General features: G+C 37.9%; 4 protein-coding genes across 11 annotated transcripts in view; 2 read left to right on the top strand and 2 right to left on the bottom strand.

Annotated features, from left to right (window-relative positions):
- Positions 1–23,957, bottom strand: part of TTLL5 (Tubulin tyrosine ligase-like 5) — a 36,067-nt gene extending 12,110 nt beyond the window's left edge. For 2 of the 4 annotated variants that reach the window (XM_069125614.1, XM_069125617.1), the window contains exons 1-4: positions 23,799–23,957; positions 7,518–7,691; positions 7,036–7,116; positions 6,816–6,939 (exon numbers count right to left, since the gene is read on the bottom strand). In XM_069125614.1, the coding sequence (XP_068981715.1) occupies positions 6,816–6,939; positions 7,036–7,116; positions 7,518–7,684 (372 nt within the window). In that variant the 5' untranslated portion in view covers positions 7,685–7,691; positions 23,799–23,957. Of the gene's footprint in view, positions 1–6,815; positions 6,940–7,035; positions 7,117–7,517; positions 7,713–11,860; positions 11,950–23,798 lie in introns of all 4 variants that reach the window. The other 2 variants (XM_069125616.1, XM_069125615.1) reach the window with 2 other exon arrangements.
- Positions 32–6,780, top strand: LOC138186107 (uncharacterized). 3 transcript variants are annotated; one of them, XM_069125638.1, is made up of 2 exons: positions 32–570; positions 4,292–6,780. In XM_069125638.1, the coding sequence occupies exon 2, from the start codon at positions 4,309–4,311 to the stop codon at positions 6,049–6,051; it is 1,743 nt and encodes a 580-aa protein (XP_068981739.1). In that variant the 5' UTR covers positions 32–570; positions 4,292–4,308; the 3' UTR covers positions 6,052–6,780. The 3 variants fall into 3 exon arrangements, with proteins under 3 accessions (XP_068981739.1, XP_068981740.1, XP_068981741.1); XM_069125639.1 differs by lacking the exon at positions 32–570 and adding an exon at positions 3,294–3,394; XM_069125640.1 differs by lacking the exon at positions 32–570 and adding an exon at positions 3,766–4,104.
- LOC138186120 (uncharacterized) lies at positions 9,732–16,042 on the top strand. 3 transcript variants are annotated; one of them, XM_069125669.1, is made up of 3 exons: positions 9,732–10,350; positions 11,537–11,702; positions 13,127–16,042. In XM_069125669.1, the coding sequence occupies exons 1-3, from the start codon at positions 10,111–10,113 to the stop codon at positions 13,534–13,536; spliced, it is 816 nt and encodes a 271-aa protein (XP_068981770.1). In that variant the 5' UTR covers positions 9,732–10,110; the 3' UTR covers positions 13,537–16,042. The 3 variants fall into 3 exon arrangements, 1 of the variants encoding a protein (XP_068981770.1); XR_011174806.1 differs by lacking the exons at positions 9,732–10,350; positions 11,537–11,702 and adding an exon at positions 12,296–12,840 and having other exon boundaries at positions 13,127–13,262; XR_011174807.1 differs by lacking the exons at positions 9,732–10,350; positions 11,537–11,702 and adding an exon at positions 12,296–12,818 and having other exon boundaries at positions 13,127–13,215.
- A 209-nt stretch (positions 23,958–24,166) lies between the features above and the next one.
- Positions 24,167–26,270, bottom strand: Mocs2B (Molybdenum cofactor synthesis 2B). Its single transcript, XM_069125657.1, has 8 exons — positions 26,132–26,270; positions 25,890–26,036; positions 25,518–25,821; positions 24,999–25,239; positions 24,831–24,916; positions 24,523–24,770; positions 24,389–24,442; positions 24,167–24,319 (listed from the first exon to the last, which is right to left on the bottom strand). Exons 2-8 carry the CDS (start codon positions 26,028–26,030, stop codon positions 24,248–24,250), a joined length of 1,146 nt encoding a protein of 381 aa, XP_068981758.1. The 5' UTR covers positions 26,031–26,036; positions 26,132–26,270; the 3' UTR covers positions 24,167–24,247.
- Positions 26,271–27,969: the final 1,699 nt, after the last annotated feature.

The following is a 27,969-nucleotide window of genomic DNA, read 5'->3' as shown; positions in this document are numbered from 1 at the left end:
ATTGCAAATTATTTCCAATAACACACGTAACACATACAGAAAACTTTTCTAGAAGTGTCTTAACACATCCTACGAGCCAGTCATCAATTTCAATTGATGAAAACAAACAAGTCAGAGGTTCTATGCATACGACTGCCCAGAGAGGTTCGAAGAGGTTCGAAGAGGATCAGAACAGCGAAACGACGTGCTTCTCTGCAGGAAACTGGTGTTTTTCACGATAACGTGTAGCATATCGGAGCGCGTAATGCTGACCGTCACGAGATATCCTGTAATCGCGGTTCGGAGTGTCGGTAAATAAATAAAGTAGCATATTTTAAGGCAACTCTCGGACGATAGGGAACCGGAGAGCTGGCGGCTCGGCCACTCGGCCCCAGAATGGACGAGAGAGAAGCGTATCGTTGCGTCGTGAGCATGGTGTGGGCAAGCGGAAAGCCGGACGACGAGGTCGCGAGCCGAGCCGAGCCGAGTCGAGTCCGCCTCAGCCATCAGACGCATGCGATTTCGTGGCGGCGGTAGTCTAGCACGAGCCGCCGCTCAGGAGACACCCGTAGGGGACTTGCTTGTTTCAAGGTAGGCACCTGACGCCACGTTACTCTTTCTTTCTTCTTTTTCTCTTCTTCTGTTAATCTCTCCGTAATCTCTCGTTGCTTCTTCCAATTATTAACTCGCCAAATCGTCTCCGTCTCGTTTATCCGCTATCATCCTCGGGCGTGATTTTCAGTTTGTTTCGTGGAAATTAAAAGTCTATTTTCACGATGCATCGTGGAAACGAGGGATAAACAAAGAATTATGATCGATACTTTGCAGCTCGCACTTATCTACCTGCTATCTTCTTCGAATTATGGTATTTCGAGGGCGATGAGCACGCTTGCGCTGCCCGATACCGTTGCGAGCAAGACGTTCCGCTCTTCTGCTCGTCTTCCTTTTATCATTTTTTACCCAACTTTTTACTCATCCTGGTATCCGGTTAAGTTTGGGTTCGGTTTGATGCCAGATAAAGGAATTAAAAAAGTTACTGAGAAGCATCGTTATTCGAAGGAAAGGGCAACCTATGCCGGAAAGTTTTTGAAGCTGCCTTTAGAAACGTACACGTGCTTGTTCGATTCTTCGCTGAATTCATTTGAATCGGTTGAATCGGGAAATGAGAATAGGTTCATCGAGATTTCGATGTAAAGACATTCGTTTAAGGCGAACGCGCGACTTATCTTTTTCTTGATACAATAGAGTCGAGTCAGAAAGAAAGGTCCGTAGCTGAGAGAGTTTGAAAGTTTTGTTTGGATCGTAGAATCCTCGTTGACGTAGCGACACGTGGGTTGCATACAGTCAAGTAAGGCCCACTATTCACGAAGCATCGCTTCGTAGACGCGTATTAGACACGTTGATGCTAACAGTACGTTTCGATGGAACAGCGGTCACTGTAAAGTAACGTGCACCTGTCCACGATACAGCAAATCGTTTTCGTCATGACGACTGTCGTTAACATTGCCAACGGCGAGGCGTACGTTGCAGCTGTAAACTGAATGCAGCTGAATGTAGTGATATGGGATGAAAGCATTTTCCACATCGCCTGACATTTTAATAACGAGACAAAGTGTAACTTCCTATACGCTTCGTAGACTGAACACAGAACCGGCGTAAACGTATCGTCACGTCTAATAAACTACGCTTACGCTTTTATGAAGCGACGCTTTGTGGATAGTGGACCTAACTGCTCAATTAGTAACGCATGTAACTATGTCTCGGCCGATCGAAGAACGTTGTATCGAAAGGTAGAATACAGATAAGCGAAGATCGTAGTTGTTAATTATTCGAATCGATCAAGTAAATTTTTAATTACATAGGTACATAGTTTGAAGCGGTGTAGAAACATGAGCACCGAGTGTCAAGCGTCTTAATACCGTTACTAGAAAGTAGCTTCGATTGCTTGCAAGTAGAATGAACGAAAAAAAAAAAATGGTCCAGTGAAAGTGTCGCAGTAGTATGTCGGATTCGGTTGTGTTTGCCTTTATGTAACCGAACGTGTGAACGACTCACGGTGCCCGCCGCTGTTTTGCATATTGTACGGATTTCAATGTCCGCTGCGGCACGTGCATCACGCGGATTTCTAAGTCCAAATGCTCTCGCGGTTTCGCTTCTATGAACCGATTCAAAACATACTCGGGGCTTTATTAACATAACACGCGACCCGCGACGCAGTAAGAAAGATGGCATAGCAGGGGAAACCGATTGGATTTCAATAATTCAACTTCACCAGCTATTATCCAATCGCTATCGATCGCGATTTACATACACTTCCAGCCTATCTTTCTATCTTTCTATCTCCAGCCTAACAACATCTTTTTGCTCTATCTGCGCGAATAGGTCTAGGTCAGACAGCAGTTAGGTCTAGGTTAAGTTTAAGCACGGTGTAACAGCGATTTTCACTTTCGATCTTCTTTCGTTGAATTCATTTTATTTCTCTGTCAACCGGATATTTTCTTTCTTATAGTATGCGCTATTCTGTTTTATTATCTGTTTCATGATCGTGTTAAAATAGTTATTTCGTATATTGTACGTCACGCTCCCTTTGATCTTATACGCACGAGCACGCAGATGGCTATCTGTGGCTGCTAGCGAAATTGCATTACAGTACACGAGGCGTTAGTTAATTAACAAGAGGTCGCGCAAAACCTCGCTGCTCGCGGACCGTTCTCCAACGATGTTTTCGCAATTATACCGCGCATCGATGCCACCTTTCTGTCACTCTCGCAACAGATCCTCGATACTTGGCTACGTGAGCGTCGTTTATGCATGGAATAGAAATCGATGGAAATAAGCGTGTATTAGTGCGATAAAAACAGGAAAAAGATAATCACACGACACAGTCGACGTATCACAGGCTATAGAAATTATTTTATCGTCGATCTACTTACTATCACGAGTTTTGCGAGTTAAAACTTGGAAATCGAATTTGGATTAATCTAGTGTTCTATGTTATTCAACGTAGAAAAAAATATGACGATTCGAATGATTTATAACGGATGCTCAATAAATTATAGATTCAAACAATTTAGTCAATTACGGTTCTTTTTACGCAACCGAGAGATGACGTAGGATCAGTTAGGTAATGAATTAACGTTTTTCCTTTTATCGAAATGGAAAAAATCAATGACACATGACAGAAACTTGAAAGTATACATATAATAACAGAGTAATGATTTATTGATAAAGAGGAAATGTATGTATGTAGCGTATCTTGCGTCGCAACATCGTTAGAATGAGACACGTTTTGAGCACGTTTCCTACTTTTCCCCGATTGATATATCGTGACATGTAAAATCATGAAGGAGAGACGAGCACGTGTAGTCTGCATATAAACGCACATTGCGTCGAACTTGGCGAGCTTAACGGGAATGTAAAATATCTTTCTTTTTTGTTAATAGATTAAAAATTCGTAAGAGATTATTTCTGTTTTAATACTTAAAGATCACTTGTTAAAATGTGCAGCTACAGATCTGTTTCTCAATTTTTTAAATGTCAAGGCTTCTCTTTTTTTTGTCACAAGCTTATTGCATCTAAAACACATTTTTTCTTCAATGACGTTCCCAAATTTTCTTACCGATTCCTTTCATTCGAATACAAAATTAGAAAATCATAAATCAGAGTAAAGTTACTTTCGTACTCGTTTGTTCCTTAAGGGAAAAAATAAAACAGCGTAGAAATGTCCTTTGTATTTGCAATAATATTCAGATCTATGAAAAGATACAAAATTTATTAATGAATACTTCTCGAACTCAGAATGATAATTTTAATAGACAGTAGTAAAACAATGCGGGGAAAAAGCATCGGCGCATTCTGTCACGAAAGTTCGCAAGGATAACTATTTTTATTTACTGATAATTATATAGGAAAGTTGTTTATATATAATATCCCTTTCCAATAACATTTTTCTTGATAATATAATTTTAATGTCCATAGTATTGCATAGGATCTCGTATAAAAACGAAACCGTATTTCAAATGCAGTTAACCTCAAAATCATAACATTAATTTTATTTTTCCAACTGATCAGGAATGCATAACTTTTTTTTACTCAAAATCTAACACAGATAACTTTTCATATCATGTACGCACATTTCTTTATAATTAAGTTTACTTGATTCTCTAATTCTTATAATACACTCTGCAAACATACTTCAATATATAATATAATAGTGAAATTAATAAAAATTCCCATTGTCTATAACGTAAATACCATTGTGATTACATATATTATCATTACAGTATATTGACCGATATATCAAATATTACAGTGAATGAACAAGAGAAGATGCCTGGCCACCGTCAGCCTAAGTCCCTAGAGAGACTTAGTTTGGGACGTGTGTGTCAACAACTCGACGGGACGTGCCGCAGGCTGCAGGTGCTTTCACAAGAATCATCTGCTGCACAAGTATTGGCATACGCAAAGCAGACCATTAGACCTTACTACATAAATGCCTTGCCAGCACGTTTGAGGTCTCAAGTTATCGAAGAAACTTCAAAAATGTTATATGGGCCTGCATCAGATGGATCAACTTTAATTTCTGGCCCAGCTCCTTTATACTTATTAGCCCTTCTTCTTGGACACGATATAAAACAGTTGAAAGTGAATCTCTGCTGTTACTATGGATGCAGCCATCAGACATCATTACTAAAGCTACTTGCATCAGAAGGAATTGGACTTGAATCTTTAGAGCTGGCTCGTTCAGCTTTATTAAGATTGGACTGCAAATTATTAAGATGTGCTCTCTTAAATATGAAGAATCTGATGAGTTTAACTTTACGTAATATAGCCAGTGATGTAGTGCTTCAAGTAGTGGGAAAAGCTTGTCCAAAACTTGTACACCTGGATGTAGCTTGTTCCAGACAAGTAACAGATGTAGGATTGAAGCAATTACTGTTACAAGTAGAACTTAGAGACAAGGTGCCCCATACTGCGATGCAAGAACCTACTAGTTGGTCCCGTTTAAAAACATTGCTTTCAAAATTGAAAATGAGAAATTCTAAATCAGAGAAAAAGGAGAAGCAAGGAGTGCTTTTGGAATACTATGAAAGCAGAAACTTTCTCTGTGATACACTCAGAGTACTTAATGTCGCTAACACTGGTGTAACTAGTACAGGAGTACTTCTGGCTTTGGTACATGTTCCACAGTTGGAATCTCTAGCAGAATATAGCCATATGGGAAGAGTAGTGGAAATTATGAACAAAGGACTCATTGGATTTAAAACTCCATTTAGTCTAACTCAAGCAAGAAGTTGCAGAACAACACCAGTTCGTTTAGAACTTTTAGCACAGGCATGCCCAAGAGTTGAAAAATTACATATTTCAGAGCCTCATCATCCTCCTGAGGCTTTGAGATTATTTCCCTATGTCACTTCCTTGAGTGTGCACAGTATACCATCTCAAAGAGAATGGTTGGACGGTTTTTACGATTATCTTCGCACTAACGGTCACAATCTACGCGAACTTAATTTGAGAATAACGCAAAACGAAAATCCTATTCAAGTTGATTTAAAAGAAGTTTTTAGTAATTGTTCTAATCTTAGAACATTTACTAATGATGGATCAAACATAATCTGGACAGAAGGTGCTGATCCTCCTCCACTGAGATATTTGAAGAAAATTCAATTAGGCCGTATAGTAAGTGCTGTTGCTATTACAAAACTTCTTTCATTAGCACCAGAGTTAACAGCACTACATGTTCATAGTTGTTTTGATCTCACTAATGAACACTTGGAAAAGTTATTAAGTATATCGAACAAACACAGAAATCCAAGAAAGTCTGATAAGTGTGAAAATAGTTTAGTACAAAACCTAACATGTTTTTACATATACGAGGCCAGTAAGGTATCTGCAACTACTGTGCTGAATATGTTTAAAAACTGTAAAAGACTGAGAAAGATTGGAAACTTGGCAAATTGGGGTTTGGATTGTGAAGGTGTAAGGATGTTAAGAACAACATTAACTCGCGCAAATTTGGACGTGGATTTATGTCCAGGAGCTCATTGGTTTTGTGGTAATTGTATCCAATAACAGATTTTTTCAAACTTCTATGTAATCAAAACAGCTTTTTAAAAATCCTGTCCATGACATAATCGGCTGCTGTTTAAATCTGTTATACTTTAATAGACTGTAAAATTGTCAGTATTAAAAATAATGTTAATAAATATAAGAAAATTTATATTTGGATAAACGCAAAGATACGTTTATTATGTAATTAAACAAATATAAACATAATCGCAACTGGTAACAGTAATTGGTCGTCTTAGCATCTTATAACAAATATATTTTTGCTTTGTTTAATAAATTCAGATTTGATTTTGTATGATTATATACTTTGTTACGATTATAAATACTAAAATAATATTCAACAATAACATACTAAATATTAAATAAAAAAACTATATTACTATCTCACGTTGCAGTAACTTACTTTATAGTAATAAGATTAACAAATAAATCAAAATATATGATATGAAATATATGATTTCTTATACTATAAAATATAACTATATTATGTATTGAGTTAAAAAAGTTCCGTTAAAGAAAGTAATGCCAGTAAATAAGTGACATGATAAAATATATAAAAAATAAATAAATAAATAAAATGTATTTGTCTTATGTATAAGTTGTACTACTACTTTCGAATCGTATATTAATAATTACATAAAAATTTCGAAAAAAAAGGAGAAAAATTGATTTATGTTGAATGATCCGATATAGTTCGAACTTAGTACATACGTATCAAATTGCAATAAAACATTTTTGACAAAAACATTTCGATTATCTTTACTTACCTCTGTTAAACCGTGTGATTGCAGCAAGAGATTAATGAGTTTAGTGTCCGTTTGAAAAATTTTGTAGGTCATATGCAATTTCTTCGCGGGTGGTTCTTCCGGGGAACTTGCTAATGCAGAGCATCTAAAGAATAATAAAAAATAACACACACTATATATTCTGCGACAAATATTACATATTATATACAAAAAATGCAATATAAAGAGATTTTTTACTCACTTGAAACGCAAAATAGACTTGTTACCACTTGGTCCACTTAATAACCATTCGTTGTGTTGCGGAATTGCGTCTTTCGTTGTGCTGCAAAGTATTTCACAAGCTATTGCACACAGCGTAACTTAACAAATGTACTCCGTTTAGCAAATTTAGCGCGCGATAATCAAAATATTTGAAAGGGCGGATATCGGAACTCGCAAAAATTTCATTCTTGCAATGCAGCGCCATCAAAGTTATCGGACGTCGGTAAAAAAGAAAACATATGATCGACATATATATTTCGATACGTTTGAAATTTGTCATATTCCAATCTGATTTTCCGCAAACTATATTAATGGATATTTTAGTACGTTCTTTCACAATTATTTATTTCATTCGAAAATAATTCGCTCTTATTTAAAGATATTTAATCATTATACATGATGTTTTGAAAAAAATTTACGTCTTTTTTAATAAAACGAAATTTGAGCATTTAGGTAACTTACCTTTCCATCGTTTCCAATTTGTGCGGCTTATGTACAAGAGGCTCCAAGGTCTCCTCGCTGCTGTTCGATAATTGTGACATGCCGGAAAGACTGGAAGATGACATTAATTCTTTCGGTCGTTTCCCTTCCAGTTTTCCAGGGGTATTGGTCTTCATTTGAGATAGCATAATTTATCTGCAATGTTACAATAACGATCTGTTTCATTCTCAATCGTAAACTTAGCGAGGGTAAAATTGAATAGATAACTTTCTCGAGGACGCGTCGCAGCGGATAATGTCAGTCTCGTTAGTGACATGTAAAAAGATAACGTGTTTAGCGTTAACGATAGAGCACTAGCGTAGCCATAGTTCGCGGTTTTCTCATTGTTTCGTTCAGGGGGATTTGCAAACGTGTTACCACCGCGTATTGACAGAAACGTCGATAACTTGCATTGAAACGAGTACGAAAGCCAACGGGACAAACTTTTACGGTCTGGCGTTAGCTAACATTCAATAAGTCGGCGGAATAAATAGACATACGAGTCGAAAGGGCGACTATGGTGCACATAGAAGTATAAATAGTTTATTCACCTTATTCTGTAAGATTTATCAGAGAAATAAGCTTATCGTAAGAAATAGGCTCGTGCAGGCTGATCCTAACGCGACAACGTGAAAGATTGTTCTTTAGTATGTAGGCTGTCACGCGAATTTTATATATTTTGCCCCGAAAGTCACAACAGATTGAGATATGCTGCAGCATAACATTCTACAGGATATTATAGATATTATGTTTGCGCGCTTTTTTCTTGACAATGTTATCCATGTCATTCACATTGTTCAGAATTTGTTAATCTATTTAGTTTCTTTTTATCATTCTGGAAAATTTAGTAACGTACGTCACCTATAACCACCGTGGCAGTAGACAAGTTAATAAAGAATTACGCATATTATATCGATCCGTGTATAGTTACGTGCTTATAGACAAACGATCGATTTTTCAGTGCTGCGTTATCCTGCATTTTGCTCTTCTGCCGCTGGAATGTTAATGGGCAACAAATATAACCGCGACGTGGTTGCACCTTGAATCTTGCCAGACTTACTAAGTTTATATAGGTAATCGGATCAAGGTGCGCTATGAAAGAAAATTAAAAACTAAACGACTCGAGCGTATTCGACGTTGCGACTATTTGGCAAGTTGCATGACTTGGATGTTATTCTCGTAATTACGCCACGGAAATAACATGTGTTCGAAGACCACGTCGAAGATATTCTAAATAGCATTGACGCATACATGTCTGAAATGTCGAACGCCACATCGACCGGTCCGATTGATCTTTCTTCGAATATAAAATACGTCCACCGTTTTATAAACGAGTTTGTTTATTATTTAACGAGCCGAGATGTTTCTTTGAATAACTCCCGCCTTTTTGCTTCTCTTCATTCTACTTCTCAACAGTCTGTAGCAGAATGATACAAGAACGTTCAAAATCGCTTTATTATGCGACCGCGACCTTGAGGAATCTCGAGTTTGCGAGTCGTTGAACTCGTTTCGAAACCGGTTGTAATTACGCCGGATAAAAAGTGTAAATGAGATAAAAAATGAAATTGTTCTTAAAATCTTCTGTACGACGCTCTATATTAAATTATTTTCTTTTAGCAAGTTTTAGTTATTTCCAACTTTTTTTCCATTTCTTCGCTTTAAAAATCTCTATAAGGATTCAATAATGCAGCAAAAAAGAAAAAAGATAATAGTATTGTAAAAATAAATATTTTTCAAATGTGTACAGTGTACACGTTTGTTTCGTGCATTACGTACGCATGACATGTAGCCATTAGAAGCACGCACGTACTCGTAGGTGCTTACCGAAAAAAGCAGAATTTATCGTGTGGTTACGGTACCCCTTGCTATTAACCGGAATGAAAAGCAGGTGACAGAGGAATGGCCGGTGCATGAGTCACTATCATGATTTTCGTGATCGTTGTGATATGCATAACAACGAGGGCGGGGTTATATTCGTATGCAGGTTCGTTTATTTCGTTCAAATTAACAGAGATCATTTACATAAAAGCATCCCCGCATTTGCTTATTTTTGACAAAATCGATATGATTATGAAATTTCAATGATTATAACCCGAATTAAATTGAATTTTTTAAATCTTTATCTTCAGACTCTCTAACTTCAGATTCCATAGAAAGGTGGTAAATGTACTACATGAAATTTCCGATTCATCATGTAGAAGCAACATCAGCAATAAGAAGAGCCAAAAGATTTGTCGATTCGTTGCCAAAAGTTCACTTGTCGCGTAGCAAGTGCAACGGACGCGAGAAAAAAGGAAATGTGATATTTGCAAAGAAAGAATTCGATAAGTGTCGAAGAACAGCAAATATCGTTCAACGAGGACAAAACAAAAGCGTCGGGCTGGATTTGACAGATGTCAAAATTTCTAGTCTTTTCACACGACATCTTTAACGCGGTAACACTCGTGTAGCAAAAATTAGCAATAAACGAAAACCATCGATCATCGAGCCCAGAGAAATTATTCACGACATCCTATCGAGAGACAATGTGAGAACACGCGCGCGTACCAATGCCAGAGATGGAAACGCAACGAGAATGGACGAACTTGCAATTACTCCAGAGCCCATTAGGAAGCGTGCCAGAATTGGTAACAAGTACGATGCGCAGACTGTGGTTCCGACATCGTTTTCGATCGCAAGAATCGCATCCTTACCGGTCGAAATCATCCTGCAAATATTCTCCTATCTCTCCTGCAAGGAGCTTTACGCCGTTAGTCAAGTGTCCGTGCTCTTCAACCGGCTCGCTTATGACCCGTTTCTATGGCGAACTTACGAGGTACGATAATCGACCTAATCCTTTCTAAACACAGCAATATATAAGCTACGCTGGTATATACATATACACGGCCGCGTTAACGCTATAACGAGGAACTGAATAATCTAACCATAAAAATAAAAGTGCAATAAGTAAAAGTGTAGATCTCTTCTAGATAGCTTAGTCTCTTTCCATGCTAGTACTCCAGGCAATTATACGTATATATGTATGTATTATTTATTGCAGCGTAGGTTATCATTTATTATAATTTGTCAACCTATACGCTGTGTATTGCCGGCTGGTTTACACTTTCTTCTACCTTATTTTTATTTGTTTCCTATCCTCAAAGACTAATTAGCTTAAGTTCATACAGCTAATTGAGTTTACATTTACCTATATGCTTAATCTTACGTTTACTTTATTAAATTTACGTTCACTTAGCTTATATAACTAATAGTGGACACGTATGTTATAGAACATTTATCTGCAGAATGCTTATTTACTATACCTGCTTCTTGTATTTATTAAAAATATTATGAAGTAATAACCATCTGTGTTAACTCATATATTATATGACTTAGACTTGCATCTATTTGATACTATATGTGTATGTAAGCAAACGTGTGTCCAGTGTTATTCTATGCCCCTGAATTTATTTCACTCATTTCTGTAGAATGCTCTTATTTTCATTGTTTCTTGTGTGCACAGTAAAATAGTCTTCTGGCATCATCTTCAGTTTGTACTGCCAATATCTCTTCCACTGTTTCTTTTTCCTATAAATGCACTGCTCTTATCTGTTCATACAAAGGGCATTCTAATAATATTTGCTCTATGTTTTATGCTTTGTCCCTGTTGCACAATGTGCATATTTCTTGCTTCTTTATTGTTTGATTGTACTCTTCTTCTTTGTGTGATATATTTTCTTTCCCAGTTATTGGTTCCTTGTATTTCCAATAGTTCCCTATTGTGTGATATGTATTCTTTAGTATCCTGATTTGGTAAAAAAAAATTCGCGTTTCTATTCCTTCAGATATTTTCTTATCCATTTTTAGACACTTCATCCCTAAAAAGCGTGGGACACACAAGAAGTTTAAGGAACGCGAGAAGGTTAAAAGTCGGAGAGTCCTACTAAGAGAAACCTACGAATGGAAAGAAGCATTTGTTCGATTTCTGTTTTTTATTCTTAGATTTCTATCTTTATTCCTAGGTGACAAGCAACGAACAAGACACGGCCGAGGTGATCAAGGAGCTGAAGAGGATGCCGCTGCTGAAGAAGTTCAGCATAAGCGTGAGACCAGATTGCGACGAGATCCTGCGGCAACTCTCGCTGACGAACAAAAACTTGGAGGAACTGCACATTTCTAATTGCACAGGTTCTATTCGGTCTATGCATCGTCGTCAGCTTTTCTCTCCTAATTAAGTTTCTTTCTCCTTTCTTCCTCCGACGTGGTCTAGTATTGACAGAGCTGAGAAGAGACAGAGAACCTTTGGCTCGAGTTCAAAAAACTCTGCCCGACTGAAATCTTTTTACCTCGCTTTTTATCCCTTTTCGTCTTCCTGCTTCTCGATTTTTCCTCTTTTTTCTTCTCGTTTCTCTTCAAATATGCCGAGTCCGCCGTTCTAAAAAACGGCAAACATGATAAAAGAGAAATATACGAACGTAAAATGGAATGAAGGAGAGAGAGAAAATAGTTTGGCCACTCGTCAAACAAGAAACAGAACGCGGTCCTCTGTTGTTACCATTTCCTAATGGTGCATCACTTCTTCGGTCTTCTTTCGCCGCGTTTCTCTCTGCGAAACTTTGCTTTCATACCTCTTTTGTCGTGCATTTCGTTGGCCCTTTTTATACGTCTTCGTGCGCCAACAATGCCGCCACGCAGTCACAAAGGGGCAGAAAATTTCTATCGATTTGCGGGGTGCTCGTGTATGATTCACGGATAGGATGCGCCGTTTGACCTGGCAACCGTGTTTACCACGGCTTTGACGCAATTAGTATTCCGAACACGTTCCGTTGCATTCGCCTGCAGTGCAGGAAAAAGAACGAACTCGAAACTATCATTTAAATCACACTCTCTTCCATTTTTTCCTCCATTGAGGCGCGTTAAATTCCCCCGATCAATAGGAGCGATTGACTCGAAGTCATCATTGTCGGAAGATCTGCATGAATTCCTCTCACGAGCGAAGCAATGCAGAATGCAATTCACGTTTTTCGCAATCAGTTTCTTTCAACATTCCATCCACTACCACCACCACCACCACCACACCGCTCGTATTTTATTTGCGATACTGCGACGATAAGTTTCTAGGCAACAACATAAACGCGACAGTATTTGCATTCAATTTTAATGGTTAACGATGCCGGGTGCGAAAATACAGCCAGTTCGTTTTGCATACATCTCCATACTGACGTACGAACAAACGAACGAACGAACAACTTCCGCGAGAAAATTAGCAGAAAAAATGCACAGTGGAGTACTTTATCCAAGGAGGTTGGTAAAAGTCTATCTATAGGTAATAAAACATCTTTATTTTACGATTTTACGAGAGTTCTACAAATAGCTTCCATCGTATAAAATACAGAATCCAAATTAAAATAAAGGAATTTGGATCAGCTAACATAAGTTAAACTCGTATAGATCAATTACGGTCTAACAGTACCAATTGAGGATTAATGATGTTCACTGTACATCGTACGATGGAGCGAGCTACGACAAAAATAATCCGTCCGGTTGTCAAAATCGCGATAGCGTCGCTATCTTTGAATCGATGATAGAGTAAAAGAAATATTCTGCTGCAGGTTCCACGTCGAAATTGTACCTACGCTCGGGATACCTGATCCGCATACTGGAGAGGTGCCGTAATTTGCACACGATCAATATACTAGGCAGCAGATTCCGCGGCCAGAAGTTCTATCAACTGCTGGGCAACATGGGACCGCAGCTGAGGTCTGTCTACGCGCCAGCCACGAAATCTCAATTCTACACGTTCATCAAGTTCGCGAAACAGATCAGCGAGACCGATCGCTTGACAATCGCCTCCATGTTCTACATCAACACGAAAAGTTGGGCGCCCTTGTACTACTTTGTCACGAAAGGAGCGGATCGGGTTTGCACGGCTTTGATCAGCTATCTTCACAACGACATCCTGCTGAGCGACGCGAATCGATCGATTCATAAACTCTCTATCACCGAGCGTAGAAACACCTGACTAACAAGAATAGTTTTAGATCGAATCTATCGTTCTGTGCCATGAATCGTACGTTCGAGCAACGATACACAATGGAACGATAAAGATACGATAAAGTGAGAGAATACGTACACGTGATTTTGCGATATTCGGCAGCGAATATGATAAGCGTCACGTCGTTGTATCGTACAAATACATGTGTACATAAATGTACTTTTGTGTTCTGTTTTATAGATTTTCTTTCACTTTAATCGTTCTTACGATCTAGAGCTGCAGAGTAATCACGAGGCGATCTATGTGGGTCGATCCGTACGCGAATGCTAGCCGACACGAGTGCAAGCTTCCGTGAGCTTTAAACGGGAAATCAAATGGAAAGCCTGGGGCGGTAATACGAGGCTAATGAGTTCTGAATGACGGGCTAGACGTTTTGTCAATAATAACACGACCCGCTTAATTCGAACCAATTACAACGAAAGCAAAGTAAAAATTCAGGTGAACGTGTCACGCGAAAAAAGAAGAGAGCTCCCTCGACGATGCTTCTCTCGGGGAAAGAACAACTCGTCGCTAATAAATCTCGACAGATCGAATGATTGCCTGCTGAATGAATGACTCCCAAGCGGCGACTCCCAAGCGAAGGAAAAAATATTCCGTTCTCGTTTAGGCGTGTTTCTATAGTTCCGAGTCTATTCAATTAAGTGGATTGTTAACGGCGCGAGAAGCTCGATTAATGGGCGTCGTTAATCTCAATTTTCGACGGCTAATTAAAATCAAACTTTCGCGAAATTCGCGAGACACGCGATCGACCACGGCCATCTCGTCGATCGATTTTCATTACGCAAACGGGATAACAAGTTCCGCTAAAATGTTGGCGATCTTGGTTCGTCGACCCGGACGCTTCCTGTTCTATAATCATTTGCATAGAGCCAGCTAGCATGTCCGTTAATAGTCACGGTTTATCGGACGAGTGTTCGCGCGTTCGACAATAATATTTTACAGGTAATTTGCGGATGTTCCGGCACGTTTTCACGACGCGAGCTAGGAAACACGCGGCTCCTGCGGGTAGCAATTTCTTAACAATAACGACCGTGAACGTAGACTTCCGTTTATTAACGGCAACCAGCCGAGCTATTTTTGTAAACTCAATTTACGGCAACGAACGATTAAATGTCCCATTATTATACGATTTTTTGTTTCCTCGAGCGAGAGAATGATTCGTGAAACAAGAATTCTTTTGAATATTTTTGTTTCCATATCCTGTATCTGGGTGAAAGTTAATTTTCTGGTTTCTTTCTTAATTTAATTTCCATTGAACTACGGTCGTCTTGCTCTGTAATTTGCTAAGTAACGATATTAGTGAATTGGTAAACGACAAACTATGTATATAGGTTACACCGCACTTCTGTTGCTCGATTCTACGTCCAATTTAATAAGAACGCTTAGCTATATCTCTGTCTCAGTAAAAGTAAACGTTAATATTGTATTACCAAAAATAACTCGCTTATTATTAGTAATTGCGAGGTATCAAAAAATCCGATACTAGTCAATTTAGCTTATTCGTGATTCTAGTGTAAAATATCCTCTTGAATGGGCAAACGGTCCGGAGGGAAGCGAGAGGGCCGAGTGCCTTGTTGAAAGAGAGAAAAAAAGGAAAAGCTCGTAGCGTAAAATTATTTTCGTACGATTCTGCGCAATAGATTGGTCTCATTGTGAAACGCGGTATATTCCGAGGAAAAGCACGTAACAACTGACCAGCTAAATGAACTGCGGTTGAGTCTTAACCCGCCTCGCACTTGCCGTTGACGCTTACCTCGCATTCAGAAACGAGAACAAAGAAAAGGCAGACGTATCGATTGGGCTTGTTTTCGATTTCCGGCGTGCACACGGGAACGCGAATGGCACGCGTATTGTTCGCATACAGAGGATCGCGGATCAGGAAGTGGTTTCGTTCGTTAAAACGCATACGACTTTCCTTGACTTTTCTCCGGCTATTCACGCAACCGTGCACGCATCGAAATCGTTAACGAGCCGCGAACAGTTATGAACAGCCGATGTTTACGTAAGTCGGAGCACGCGGAATCCTCCGTTTCGTTTCGCACCAAAAAGAAGATCCAGTTGGCGAAACGAACGTGAAAATTCGAATTATCACGAAACACGCTAACAGTCAATTAGAAATTCTAATCCGCCGCTCTTATATTTATTAAATGATAAAATAAGCCACGAAAGTTTACAATAGATAATACGACGTACGCGTGTATGGTGCGGCTATTGTACACGCGTGTACGTATCTTTCCTCGTACGGTAGTTGATACGAGACTGCCAGAATGCGATATTACCGTGTATCATATCAATAGTCATCGATAACGGATCTCTATATCGCTTCGAATGATCGTGATACGATTAATTACTGCTCCTTTTTCGTACTAAGGTACTAATTCTCGTTTGCCCATACAACAATTAAAGTGTGCTAGTATTAAGTTAAATTATGTCACAATAAAGATGTGCCTTCGAAGATACGTTTATTCGAACCTTTTCTTCTTTCCATTCATCGAGCTTATGTGCAAATTTTAAGCCAGACCTTTCGAAGCCTGCTGTATCCTTGAGGTTATTTATTATGTTCCGTACTTTGAATATCCTATCTCTACTCGACCTATGGTAGGAATCTCTGTATAATACATACCCCGTTAATCTGACGGTCTTTTTCATTCGAAGGTCCTTGCGCTCCAATAAATTCGGATCGGCCAAGATCCGCAGTGCCACCTTTTGGGATAAAGTAAATAAGGGAGGAAGTGTAGGTCGAGCGTAGCGCACTTTCCAACATTCGAATCGATAAAGGCGTGACCCAAAAATGTACCTTCCCGAAGGAAAATGGGTAACGCGTGTTTAAACGTTGGACGAGTGACGCAATTAGCGAGTAATTAAATTGCAAGGTGCGAGTTCGTACTTTACTTGGTAATGAACGCGATAACACCGAGGGCAGGCACGCCTGTCCAACGTACGAGTCGAAATGAACGTGCAAAGTCGAGCTTGCGTTTGACATTAGTAGAAAATCTACGTCATTTTTCTGAATTATGCGAAAAGAAAAAACGAGTTTTGCATATTTTTGCAGCATAGCCTTTCGGTTTCGCCGTTTGCCAGGTCTGCAGTGCGCCTTGGCTGCTCGTCGAAAGCTTGTCGGTTCAACTGGAGAAAAAGTAAGCCGCGCCGAGATACGGTAACCTTCGCCATATAACGACATCTGGAATTAACCCTTTCGAAATTAACGGGACTACGTCCCAAGGTAACTTTCGCGAAGATACGTGTACACTACCGTTCAAAAGTATCCGGACGCCTACCTTTGACAAGATGCGTTTTAATTGCAAATACGAAGGATACAAATATTCGTCGTAGTTACTCGCAATAAAACGCTTATCGCGCGACTAAGCTGATTTTTAAAGGCTAATACGTGATAATAAAAATACGTTTGTAATCGTGGAATCTCGTAGGACTATTGGGTCGCCCGGAAAGTTCGTTCCGATTTATATTTCCATTCGTTTACTGAGTCATATAGGTGCCATTTTGTTGCACAAGATTTCCCCATCTTTCACGCAACTTGAATATTCCATGCTTGCAAAACCTTTCAGGTTTTTCGGTGAGAAACTTTTCAACCTGATCTCTCGCGTCGACCAAATTCCTCAAAAATCGAAACGAACTTTCCGAGCAACCCGATATTTTGGTACCTCGAACGGGTTCAAATATCAAACTACGACTTCTATTGATATTTCGCCAGACATTTCATATTAATAATATCATTGATTCTCCTGGGAATTACAAGTTGCTGGCTGAGATTCCCAAAGCCGGAGATTTTCCCAAATTTCTGTCGATCTGCTTATCCAAGCACTCGCAGCGTGGAAACTTCGACCGATTTTGTTACACACAAGCTCGTTGTATCTTACGTACGTAGAAGCTGGCCTATTTGGCAAACTGAGAAGCTTGTTTATAGCCTGGCTATTGAAATTCGACGATTGTTTGCTTTTTCAATCGAAGCGCAACGAGATCGTTGTATGAAAAAGTGAAACACGCGATACCTAACTAGGATACGATACGTGAATAAAAAAAAAAAGTATTCCTTCGAATCACGTAACGAGATGGAATTATAGTAAAAGCGATTACGCGATTCACTGATCATTCTTTGAAACAGAATCTTCATTGAGTGGATGTAATTACATCTAAAATGTAGTAGGCGAGGAAGGATTAGCTGTGGGCATTGGTTGGTCGAGCTGCAGATGCTTGCGGGAAGCAACATTAATCAAATCAGTGAATGTCGTGCCGCGCTAGTATTAAATCGACGTTTTACAGGCTGATCAATTGGATCAGGTTCTTTAAAGATGGCTAGCCAGCCGGAACGATCGGTTCCACGATTTCCAAGGATCGAACTGGCAATCATTTCCGGCACGATATGTTCCTGTAAAAGTGGCGACGATTCTGGATTGGAAGGCAGGGCTCGTTGTAAAGAACTTACGATCTAACCAGCCGCGATTCTGTCGTAATTTCGAACTACTATTATGTGAATCATCGATTTCCTATGGCTCGGTATAGATAGGAGCAATCGAAGCCTTTGACGCTTTTTGTCAAAGCTACTATGCATTGGCCAATCCGTCGATTATTATTTGCGACGATAAAATCTAGATGCCTGGCATTTTTTATAATATTTTTCAATAGCTTCTTTCCTTTGTCATCTTCCCTTTGTTCCAGCTTTATGTTCAACGTATCGATTCAATTTTTCCACTGCTATCAGTTGACTGCCTTAGAAGCCATCTCTTGAAAGAATTCATTAATACGTAAGTACGCGAATAATACTGGATTGTCAAAAGAAAAAAAGAAAAGAACAAATTATTTAGTCGCGTGACTTTGCCCGCTGGATAATTCCAAATTGCCAGGTGAATTTAAAAAACAGTGTTTGCGATATCACCCTTTTTCCCGCTTCTCGTTTATGCAGTCGATCGATGCGTCTTCCGAATGGCTCGACTAGTCCTCAAAAGCCACGCATTCGAAAGAACAAATATGAACAGTGCAGCAAAAATCATAAAATATTATCTAACAGAATCGCTTTCATCGTAGCATTAATGGATCGATTGCGAAAATGACTGGATCTCGCCGTGTATAAAGGAGAGAGAAAACGCAAGCGTAAGAAAAAGCAATTGACGATTCAATATCGAAGCTTTCATCGCGTCGTTCACGCGATAATTACCTTCCAATAAAAGAAGATATCGAAGAGTTGCTTCCTATTTGCTCTGCGAGTAATCTATCTGACAAATCAATTAGCCGACTGGCAAAGCGTGAAAATCAACAGAAGAAGAAAGTGTTCCTACCTTGATACGTTTGATCGGCACCTTTCACAACACCACTTCGAACAGCACACTATCGATCACACGCGAAATAGAGGAGTATCACGATCGCAAGACGGCACACAGGTAGTCGGTTTCAAGCTTACGGGTTATCTATGCAAATGCGATGCATCCTGAGCGCGGTGCTCGTGATCACGGCAAGTCGCACGATATAGACATAATCCTCCCACTCATTCACGAGACCGCCAACAGGTATTTCCGATGGCTCCTTGGTCGAATAACAGAGTAGCTTGCAAACCGGGAACCGTGTAAACGGCCTTTGCCGGCCGACTCCTTACTGTTTCGGCCATCGACTGGTCCGGAAGTAACCAACGGTACCCCCCTGTTTCGTTAAATCACCGGGCACATCGTAAAACTATGCTTTTCACGCTGGACAATTAACTGTACAGCCTGTACCGTTCCCCTCTATATGAATTTTGCTAAAGCAATCGAAAAGCTGTGAATCGCTAGCGGTACAAGACTACTGCAATTTATTATACTTTAGAAATCATTGCGTTCTGACTCGAGTGTTGTAGCAACTTAGGTGTACCTTTTCGAGTCACGAAGACACATCGTGACAGAGGACAAAGTTACATATGAATTAATTAAGGATGCAAGTTTCCGATAGAAATCACTATTTTTTTAATTTACACTGATTTTTAGCTCGTCGATCGAGGAGAAGCAGGTATTCGAAAGTATCCTTGTAACGTGATTATCCTTCATCGATGACCTGCGTTAGGCAGGCGAAGAGGAACGTAGGTGTCACCGACCCATAAACAATGGAAAAACCAAGGGGTCTAACGAACATCTCGCAGACCATCGAAACAACAATAAAGAGAGTCCAGTGTCAGAAAACAATAACAGCATGACCATCTCTGACCTAGGCCCTAGCGACATCCCCGTCACAGGACTCAAACCTATAGTACATAAACCTTTCTAAAATTAGGTCTCGACATTCTCTGTTATAACACTATGAACCGTTACTTTACCGTATTCGTACAATAAATTTTATTACTATGTTTACAGTTCGATTCTTTATTTTATTTACGAAACGTTCGAACTACGACGCGAGGAGATCACCGGTGAACTGTCAATTTCGTGATTTCTTGTGTCTCTTACGTGACACAGGGATTGAAATTTGATCGATTTGAAAAGCCTTCTCTCGTTATAGGTACACAGAGGATTAACTTATCAGTCGGCGAAAAGCTTCTATAAATAGAAGGAGAACGCAGTTCTTCGAATAAAAACGTCATTTTGCCAACAGCTTTGTTCACCTTGCGTAGCTATTGAAACGATGTTTAGAACTCGCAGAGTCGTAGTTGGAACGTGTTTGTACGAACGTGTTTGAATTGGAAGAGAATGTTGTCCTTTTTTTCCCTCGCAGACCAAGTGTTTTCTGCTTTTTATGCCAACGGTGATACCTGATATTTTTAAGTCTAACGACCTACGAAGTTCTTCTGTGTAGTAGTGTATGTTACCAAGGTACGTACCGTCGTTTTTCGTAATTAACCGACCGAATTTCTGACACTGCCTCGCCATGCGTATCCGACGTCACACGATCATGACGTGCATTCTTCCCTTTCTTTCGCGTTTCTTACATGAATTATTCCTCTACGGATACCTTGAATCACAAACACGATCGTATCGATCGTTTGATAAAAATTATTTCGCAGACATACCGCTCGAACATACACAGACGTAGAAAGAAACGGACCAAGGTCCATATCGGAATTGATCGTGTCGGTGTGCCGTGTCAGATATATCTACACGATTAAATTACAGAAATCGAAATAGCCATCGGAATAATTCCATACTTTCCAAAGTATGGAAGCAAAATCGTTGTTTTCGATATATCAGAGATTACCACGCTAATCAACTTGTGGCGAATAAATTTGTGCAGATAAATCGTGTACTTTTTGCGACATCGAACGCTAGTTACGTATTTAGACGACGAATCTAAGAAATTCATAAAGAGCGGAACTAAATCAGCCTCGCGTCTTCCGAGACAATATCCCTGGATGATATACACGAAACGAACGAATTAAATTAGCAAAATTAGCACGAACAGAAAACGACTACATATATCTACATATATCTCCATGTTCGTGCGATAACCATCTCGGAAGTAACTTTCTTCTCATTATCCTCGCTGGATCATATCTAATTGCAAGTGTGGAACGGGTTCGCGTGGAAATGGAAGAAAAAGTAAATCAACTTATCGCGACGAAAGGAAAAATAAAAGTGAACCCTCTTTCTCTCTCGTTCTCTAGTCTTTCGCATCAGAGAATCAGTGCCAAAAAGAAATCTCTAATCGTTCCAAACTGCTCGTTATGCCTTCTGTTTCTATGCTAGCTACGTTTATTGAAATTCAGTTTACATCAACTAGGTGGAACGCGTTACGCCACTTGTACGTTCTCGCAAGCCATGATTAAGAGAAATCATGCTCCCTATTACCCTATAGAATAGCCGCTCTCTATATAAACGAAAAACTCTGCATGCTATCGGCCTACTCGTTAAAATGCGCTTAAAACGGCATCGTCTTGGCCCAATAAGCGACAACAAATCATCCTCCAGAAAACTATATACCATCCGTACGTCAGCATCGTTAAACCTTATATACATAAAATACATGCATAGAATACAGATATATCTTGAATTCTACGAAGAATTCTTCATGTACGCTTTGGAAATTTACAAGGATATGAAAGAAACGACGTACCTAGAGGTGTTTAACTGAGGAAGAAAGACACGGTAAACCGGGTTCCCTTAAGTATTTAAGGTAAAGGTAAACGAGGTGCCGTGCTGCTTCAAGCCAATTTACTTTTGTCATTGCGAAATCTTGGCAGAACAACTACCTGCAGTGGTATACGTCAAAGTAACGGAAATTTTCCATTGTCTTCCGTCTACGAGTAAATCGTTTAAAAGCTACGGCAATTGTTTCCTTTCGATTTGATATAGAAATGCAAACGGTTTCGGCATTCAACTTTTTGCGCAATAAAAATCTTTGTAGGACAATCGACTAGCAGTTGTAATACGATTTCGTAATGCAATGAAACTTTTTAAAACTCTCGCCCTCTGCCTCTCTCTAAGAATTTCATTCCCTTCCCTTTTCCATCCTTTAGCGATGAAATCAACGCGAAAAAATAATTGTCGCGTTATCGATATCGTCGTCGACTTCCGTATTTTTTGGGTCATTTTCAATTATCTCTTTCTATCGCTGTCGAATTTCTTAAGTTTAAGATACGAAAGAATTAAAGGATTTACGGCAACAAAGAAGGAAGCTGTAATATCTAAATTTTATTTATTGGAATAGAAAGAAAGGTAAAATATACAATACATTTTGCATCCGAAAATGCAGAAATTTATTACTAGAAATATTAGACAAACCACGAATTACGTAGCGCGTTTAAAAAAGTGATTTGATTTTTATTGATTTCAAGTTGGTTTTATTGGTTTACTGAAATTACTGGAGAATGAAGCTGCCTTCTATAATTGCAACAATCCCTTCAATTGTTATCGATATGCGGCAGAACGGATCTCTTTCATGCAACATGATTTCCATCAATTCGCAGTTACACAAATAACAAGCGAAATAAAACCTTGTTGCGCGCAAACGATCGTTTCGCGACGTTTCGCTTCAATTACAATCGCTTAACTGCACGAACAGAGATTAGCCTATCCTCTAACGGCGAATATTCGTCAAGATTCGCTAACAATCAGCGTCAGACGCCTAACTCGACACGCGTTTGTCGTTTCAATCGGTTGCAAACGTAACTGACGGCGGTTTCGCGAAGGGTTTCCTCGCGGCGAACCTTCTCGGATACACTGAATTGTGTCAGTCGTTTTCTGACAACCAAAAAGAGGGAAAAGAACGTGATGGAACATTAGTAACGTTGCCTCGGTAATACGGAGTTTCACCATTCCGAATTATGTTCTTTCTGTTCTGGTTACGACGCCGACACGATTTTCTCTTTTAACTATTGCACACTAGCGATTCAAGATAGGACTGTTGCCAGTGTGTACATCTCATCTTAATCATATTTCTTACGCTATTAATGCAACACGATAGAAACGGCACGCGCACTACGGATTTAAAAGCACGTCAAACAAAGTACGGATATAAAGACTCGATGCGTCACTGTCTTGGGAAAAGATTTTTCTTCGAATCGAGATTTGAGTTTATATTTATTTGATGTATGATAGTTTAGAAATATTTTCATGTATATTTCCTTCTTTTATACAAGACCCTCGAATTTGATAAATGCGTTTGATTTATTTCCACCATTTAATAATTCAACGTTATTGCTATGTTTCAAAAATCTAGTTATTTGTTTCAGAAGTAAATAGACTATAATTTATTTACAGTATGATCGTTAATAACTTCAAAGTTCCAGGTAGAAATGTATCGTCTTATTTCGACAAAATTTACGAAAATTATTAAAAGAAACCCATGTGATAGGACGAAAATAGATCGGCGTAAAAATAAACGATACTTTCGAACAGGGAAAAGGAAAGAAGCGAGTATCGTTGTTTGAAATTTAAACATTACATATCGTAATGTTTAATGTCGACATTGCATATAGTAAGGTGAAGAATTATTCTGCAGCTCCAAAAATCCCCAAGATGGCCAAAAACCAAAAATTCATTGAAAACTAAGAACGCTCGCTATCCTATTTGCGATTTGTTCGATTTAATACCGTCGGTCGACTTAACAATATGTAATGATACGAAACGAAGAAAGACTTATGTCAAAATAAACAGGATCGGACGAAAACAAAAAATATAAAACCGACCAATGGTCCATAAACTCAGCTGAGAGGAAAAAGGATGCTTGTCACCCTGGCAGACGACGTGCTGTCCGCGTGCTCGACAAACATTATAAGATACGTGTATTTAAAAATATTGTATGACAGTACTCACTAGCATTCGTAAGGACGGCTACTTTTCGATGAACTTCTGTATGTATAACACATTACTATCAACGATTCACTTCAAATTATATCGGGATAAAGAGAAAACTTCGACAAACCGCAGCCATACCGTATGGCAGCACGATGAAGACTGCCTCTATCAACCGAAACACGAACTAATGTAAGTACATGCTCGAACAGAAGTTTCTACCTGATCGAAAAGTGTAGCCCCGCCTTTCGACCTGCCTGTACTTAAGAATTGAACATAGAATTTTGGTATACAATGTAATGGCGAAAATGTAATGATCTATAATATTAATTAATATTGGTCATTTGCTATATCATAACAATGAAAATGAAATTACTACAAATTTTCTATGCTTATGAAATATTATTTATTTTGAAAAATCTAGCTACGTATAAATAAGTGGTCAGTCTTCAATAATTTTTTATGAGAGATCATTTCGCTCTTTTGGCATATTTGTCTTCTAATTCATGCAGTTTAGAATCAAGTTCTGCCATAGAATATGTCTGAAATGTTTTTTTTATAATGAGTAGTTTTTGGAAATTAAATTATATGACTTAAAAGATATCACTTACCCTTTTCCTGACTGGTTTAAATGTTCCTTTGAGGTTGTTCATATCTTCTGCTTTCTGCAAACGATAATTAATGTTGGAGAATCAATAACACTGAACGTTAAATCGAATTTAATAATATTTCATTAAACTTTTACCCAAAGATCCTTGTATTCGGGAGATATGCCTTCTAAGTATAATATTCGATCTTCGATACTTTTGAGTCTTTCATATACATCTTTAGGAACAGGTCGATTTATTCCAAGAATTTTTTCAGTGGTTGAGATTCTTTCATCCAATACGGACGAGTAATTATTATTTGTTTGGGTCGATCCCGACATCGTAGCTTTATGTAAAGCATGTTGATCGACTGTTTGAGGTCCCCATGCATTGAGTACTCTATGTACTATAAAAATTTATGTTTAAATATTTCATCATTTATGAGTACATTACTACCTTGATCTACCTTTAACATGACTTTTAGAATCTTTTCTCCTAATAAGAATGGCATCTACTCTCGCACATGAATTATCATTCTCATCATTTTGATCCCTACAATATATTATCATTAAATTACAACTATCGTAAATCGCTTACTATTACGTGTTTTTTCGTGAATGTCTTATTGACTAACCTTTGACAACAAAATTCTTGTACATTAACAATGTTTACTTGTTGACGTTTTCTTTCAATGAAAGATGATATTCTGTGATTCAGTTCAGCTGGGGTAGCACGAATCTGAACAAGATTTGGATCAATTATTACATCATCCTCTTCTTTTTCTACTTCTTCGCCATCATATTCTATTACAGTTTCTACTGTGTCATTTACTACTGTAATATTTTCTGATTCTTCTACGTCAATCATATCATGAACTACACAAAAAACAGTCACAAAATGGGTTAATGGTTGTAAAATCATAAAACTATGATTAACGATTTGTTAATATTCACATATATTTACTATAAAATCTTTTTCAAATTTTTTACCATTCTACAATATATTACATGAATATAATATATATTAATTTTATATAACTGAATAGATACATTAAAAATTTCGTAAAATTATGTAATTGTACTCAATGATTTCTATATGTTACAATTCTCTGTCTTTCTATAAAATTAAGGTATCGTATAAAAATATTATTTACTATTTGACCAGGTACACTCCTTATTTTCTTTCCATTGAACTTCTTGAGTATCATAGACCTCTTTCTTCCAAATTGGAACTGATGCTTTCAATGAATTAATAGCATATTCAATAGCTTTTAATGATTCTTCCCTATGAGGAGAAGAAATAGCAATTACTACGCTTGCTTTGGATACTGGTACCTCCCCTAGACGATGATATATAGCAATATGATAAACATTCCATTGAGAACGAATTTTTGAACATATGTTTTTCATTTCTTTTAAAGCCATTGGTTCGTATGCTTCATACTCCAATCTTAAAACCTTGAAATCATAAGTATATGAGTAAACATATCTTTACATTTGTAATTACAATTTCAATGGATAAATACCTTCTTATTATCAAAATTGTCACGAGTAATGCCAACAAAACTTGATACAGCCCCACAATTAGGAGCTGTTACTAAATCAATTATGTGTCCAACATTTAACTCTTCTTGTTGCAATTTGACGATATCTTTTGCAGTACTCATTCTAACCTAAAAATACCGCATTCATATTGTAAGACATTTTATTATTAATTCATAATGACGTATTAGCTGATTAAAATATTCATATTAGAAACAAGACAAACCTCCACTAAGTGGTGGAATAACAGCAACTTCGTCTTTTTCCGAAAGTACTAGTGTTGTATCTGAAGCAACAAATTCTTCGTTCACTGCTAAGATTGATGTATCGCGAATGCTTTCTAATTTAAATTGGCTTATTATTTTATCTAATAAGTCAACGTATGATAATTTTTGAGGAACGGTAATGTAACATTCTTTTTCCCCCGTTAACTCTCTTGCTTTGGCAAAAAAATAAACCTTCACTTGTATTTCAGCAACACTGTTATCCATTACGAAGTACATGCACACAATAGCTGCGCAAACTCACAAAATACTTCAACATTTTTATCGCAAGACATATAATTATCAAGATATCGAGTCAAGTTATGTAATTAAATAATCATCCAAAGATAATAGGTCCGATATCTGAAACTCAGAACAAGGTTATATTTTTCTTGAACTGCATCATCTTGGACTACATTAATCAAACTAGTGTCCATGTGTGTTGTGGAAAACATATTAAAAAATTTTAATAATAAAATTAATAATAAGTCACGAATAGAAGTAAACAAACATCTTCGCTGATATTGTTAAATGTTTTAATACTTCTTATAATAAATTACACACTTGATTGTGCTATAAGCATATAGTCTAAGCCATTCACTTTTAAGCGGTAGAATATAAAATAATTGAATTTGTAATTGTGGTCAAAATAAAAACATATTTACGAATGCGAATTATCATTTTTGATATAAGAAAAATTATATGACTCCTAAGTACACTATGCTTATATATATATATTACAGCTTCCAAAAAACTTGATAGAACGAAGGTATTCTATAGATCGACTTCAAGTACCTTGTATGATATTAAGGTCAACCGAGAAATGAGGTCAACGTAGCAAGGAATCGTACTGTTCCGCTTGCATAATATTCGATGCACAAAAACTAATACATATATTTGTTGGATTATTTCTACAACTCATATTTAGGGAATATGTTAATCAAGTATTACTTATTTTGAATATTTTGTAAAAATTGTAATAATCTAAATATAATTGAGAGTTTCAGAATATGTGGAAATCTAATCTGGTAATTATTAGAGATGAGAAACTTTATAGGATGCAGAAGTAGCTATTTTATAAGTAATGTATTAACAGCGGTGACGATGTGTCAGTAAGCAATAACCTTGGATAAGCATTTAAATGTATGCATCGCGCGTGCAGCACAATGTGCGCGCACGCTTAAGTATAGATGGACAGCCTGCTAACCCAAAGTCTAAAAGAGTGCAGGGATTTAGCTCATTCACTCGAGTTGCTGTGGAACAAGGACTTTATTTTTAAGGAACTTATTCCTTTTACAGTTAAGTAACGTTCCTAAGACTTACTTAAGCGTCACAATCGAAAATCACATAACACGATAAACCGGTTATAGCAATAGTTATACATATGTTTATTTAGAGATGCTACCTCATCCGAACGCTGGATATGTGACGTAATAAGGGAAAAAATTCCATGAGTGTTACTTAACGTGATCGGTTCTAAAAGATCAAACTTTTCAATTTTGGGGTAGAAAAATTATTATTGAAATTCTTTAATCAGTTTTTAGTAATTAACGTAATTAATAATGCAACCAAAATAAATACACAATTAGATTCGCGCTTGGTAATGTAATTATGCATATAACAATATAACAATTGTAATGTGTATTTCACGTAGAAGTTTAGAATGATTTAGTAGCGAAACATGCGGTGTGTCGTATGAGAGAGAAGTGCAATCGAGCGAGGTCGTACAGTGATTATATATTGAGTAACGCTACTAGTGCTACTAGTCCCATCGCTCGAAAAATTCATGACAACATATGTG

Source organism: Bombus flavifrons, chromosome 13 (assembly GCF_040668555.2).
Source record: "Bombus flavifrons isolate JBK064 chromosome 13, iyBomFlav1_principal, whole genome shotgun sequence".
NCBI classification, from domain to species: Eukaryota; Metazoa; Arthropoda; class Insecta; order Hymenoptera; family Apidae; genus Bombus; species Bombus flavifrons.
This window is presented reverse-complemented; position numbering and strand designations above follow the sequence as displayed.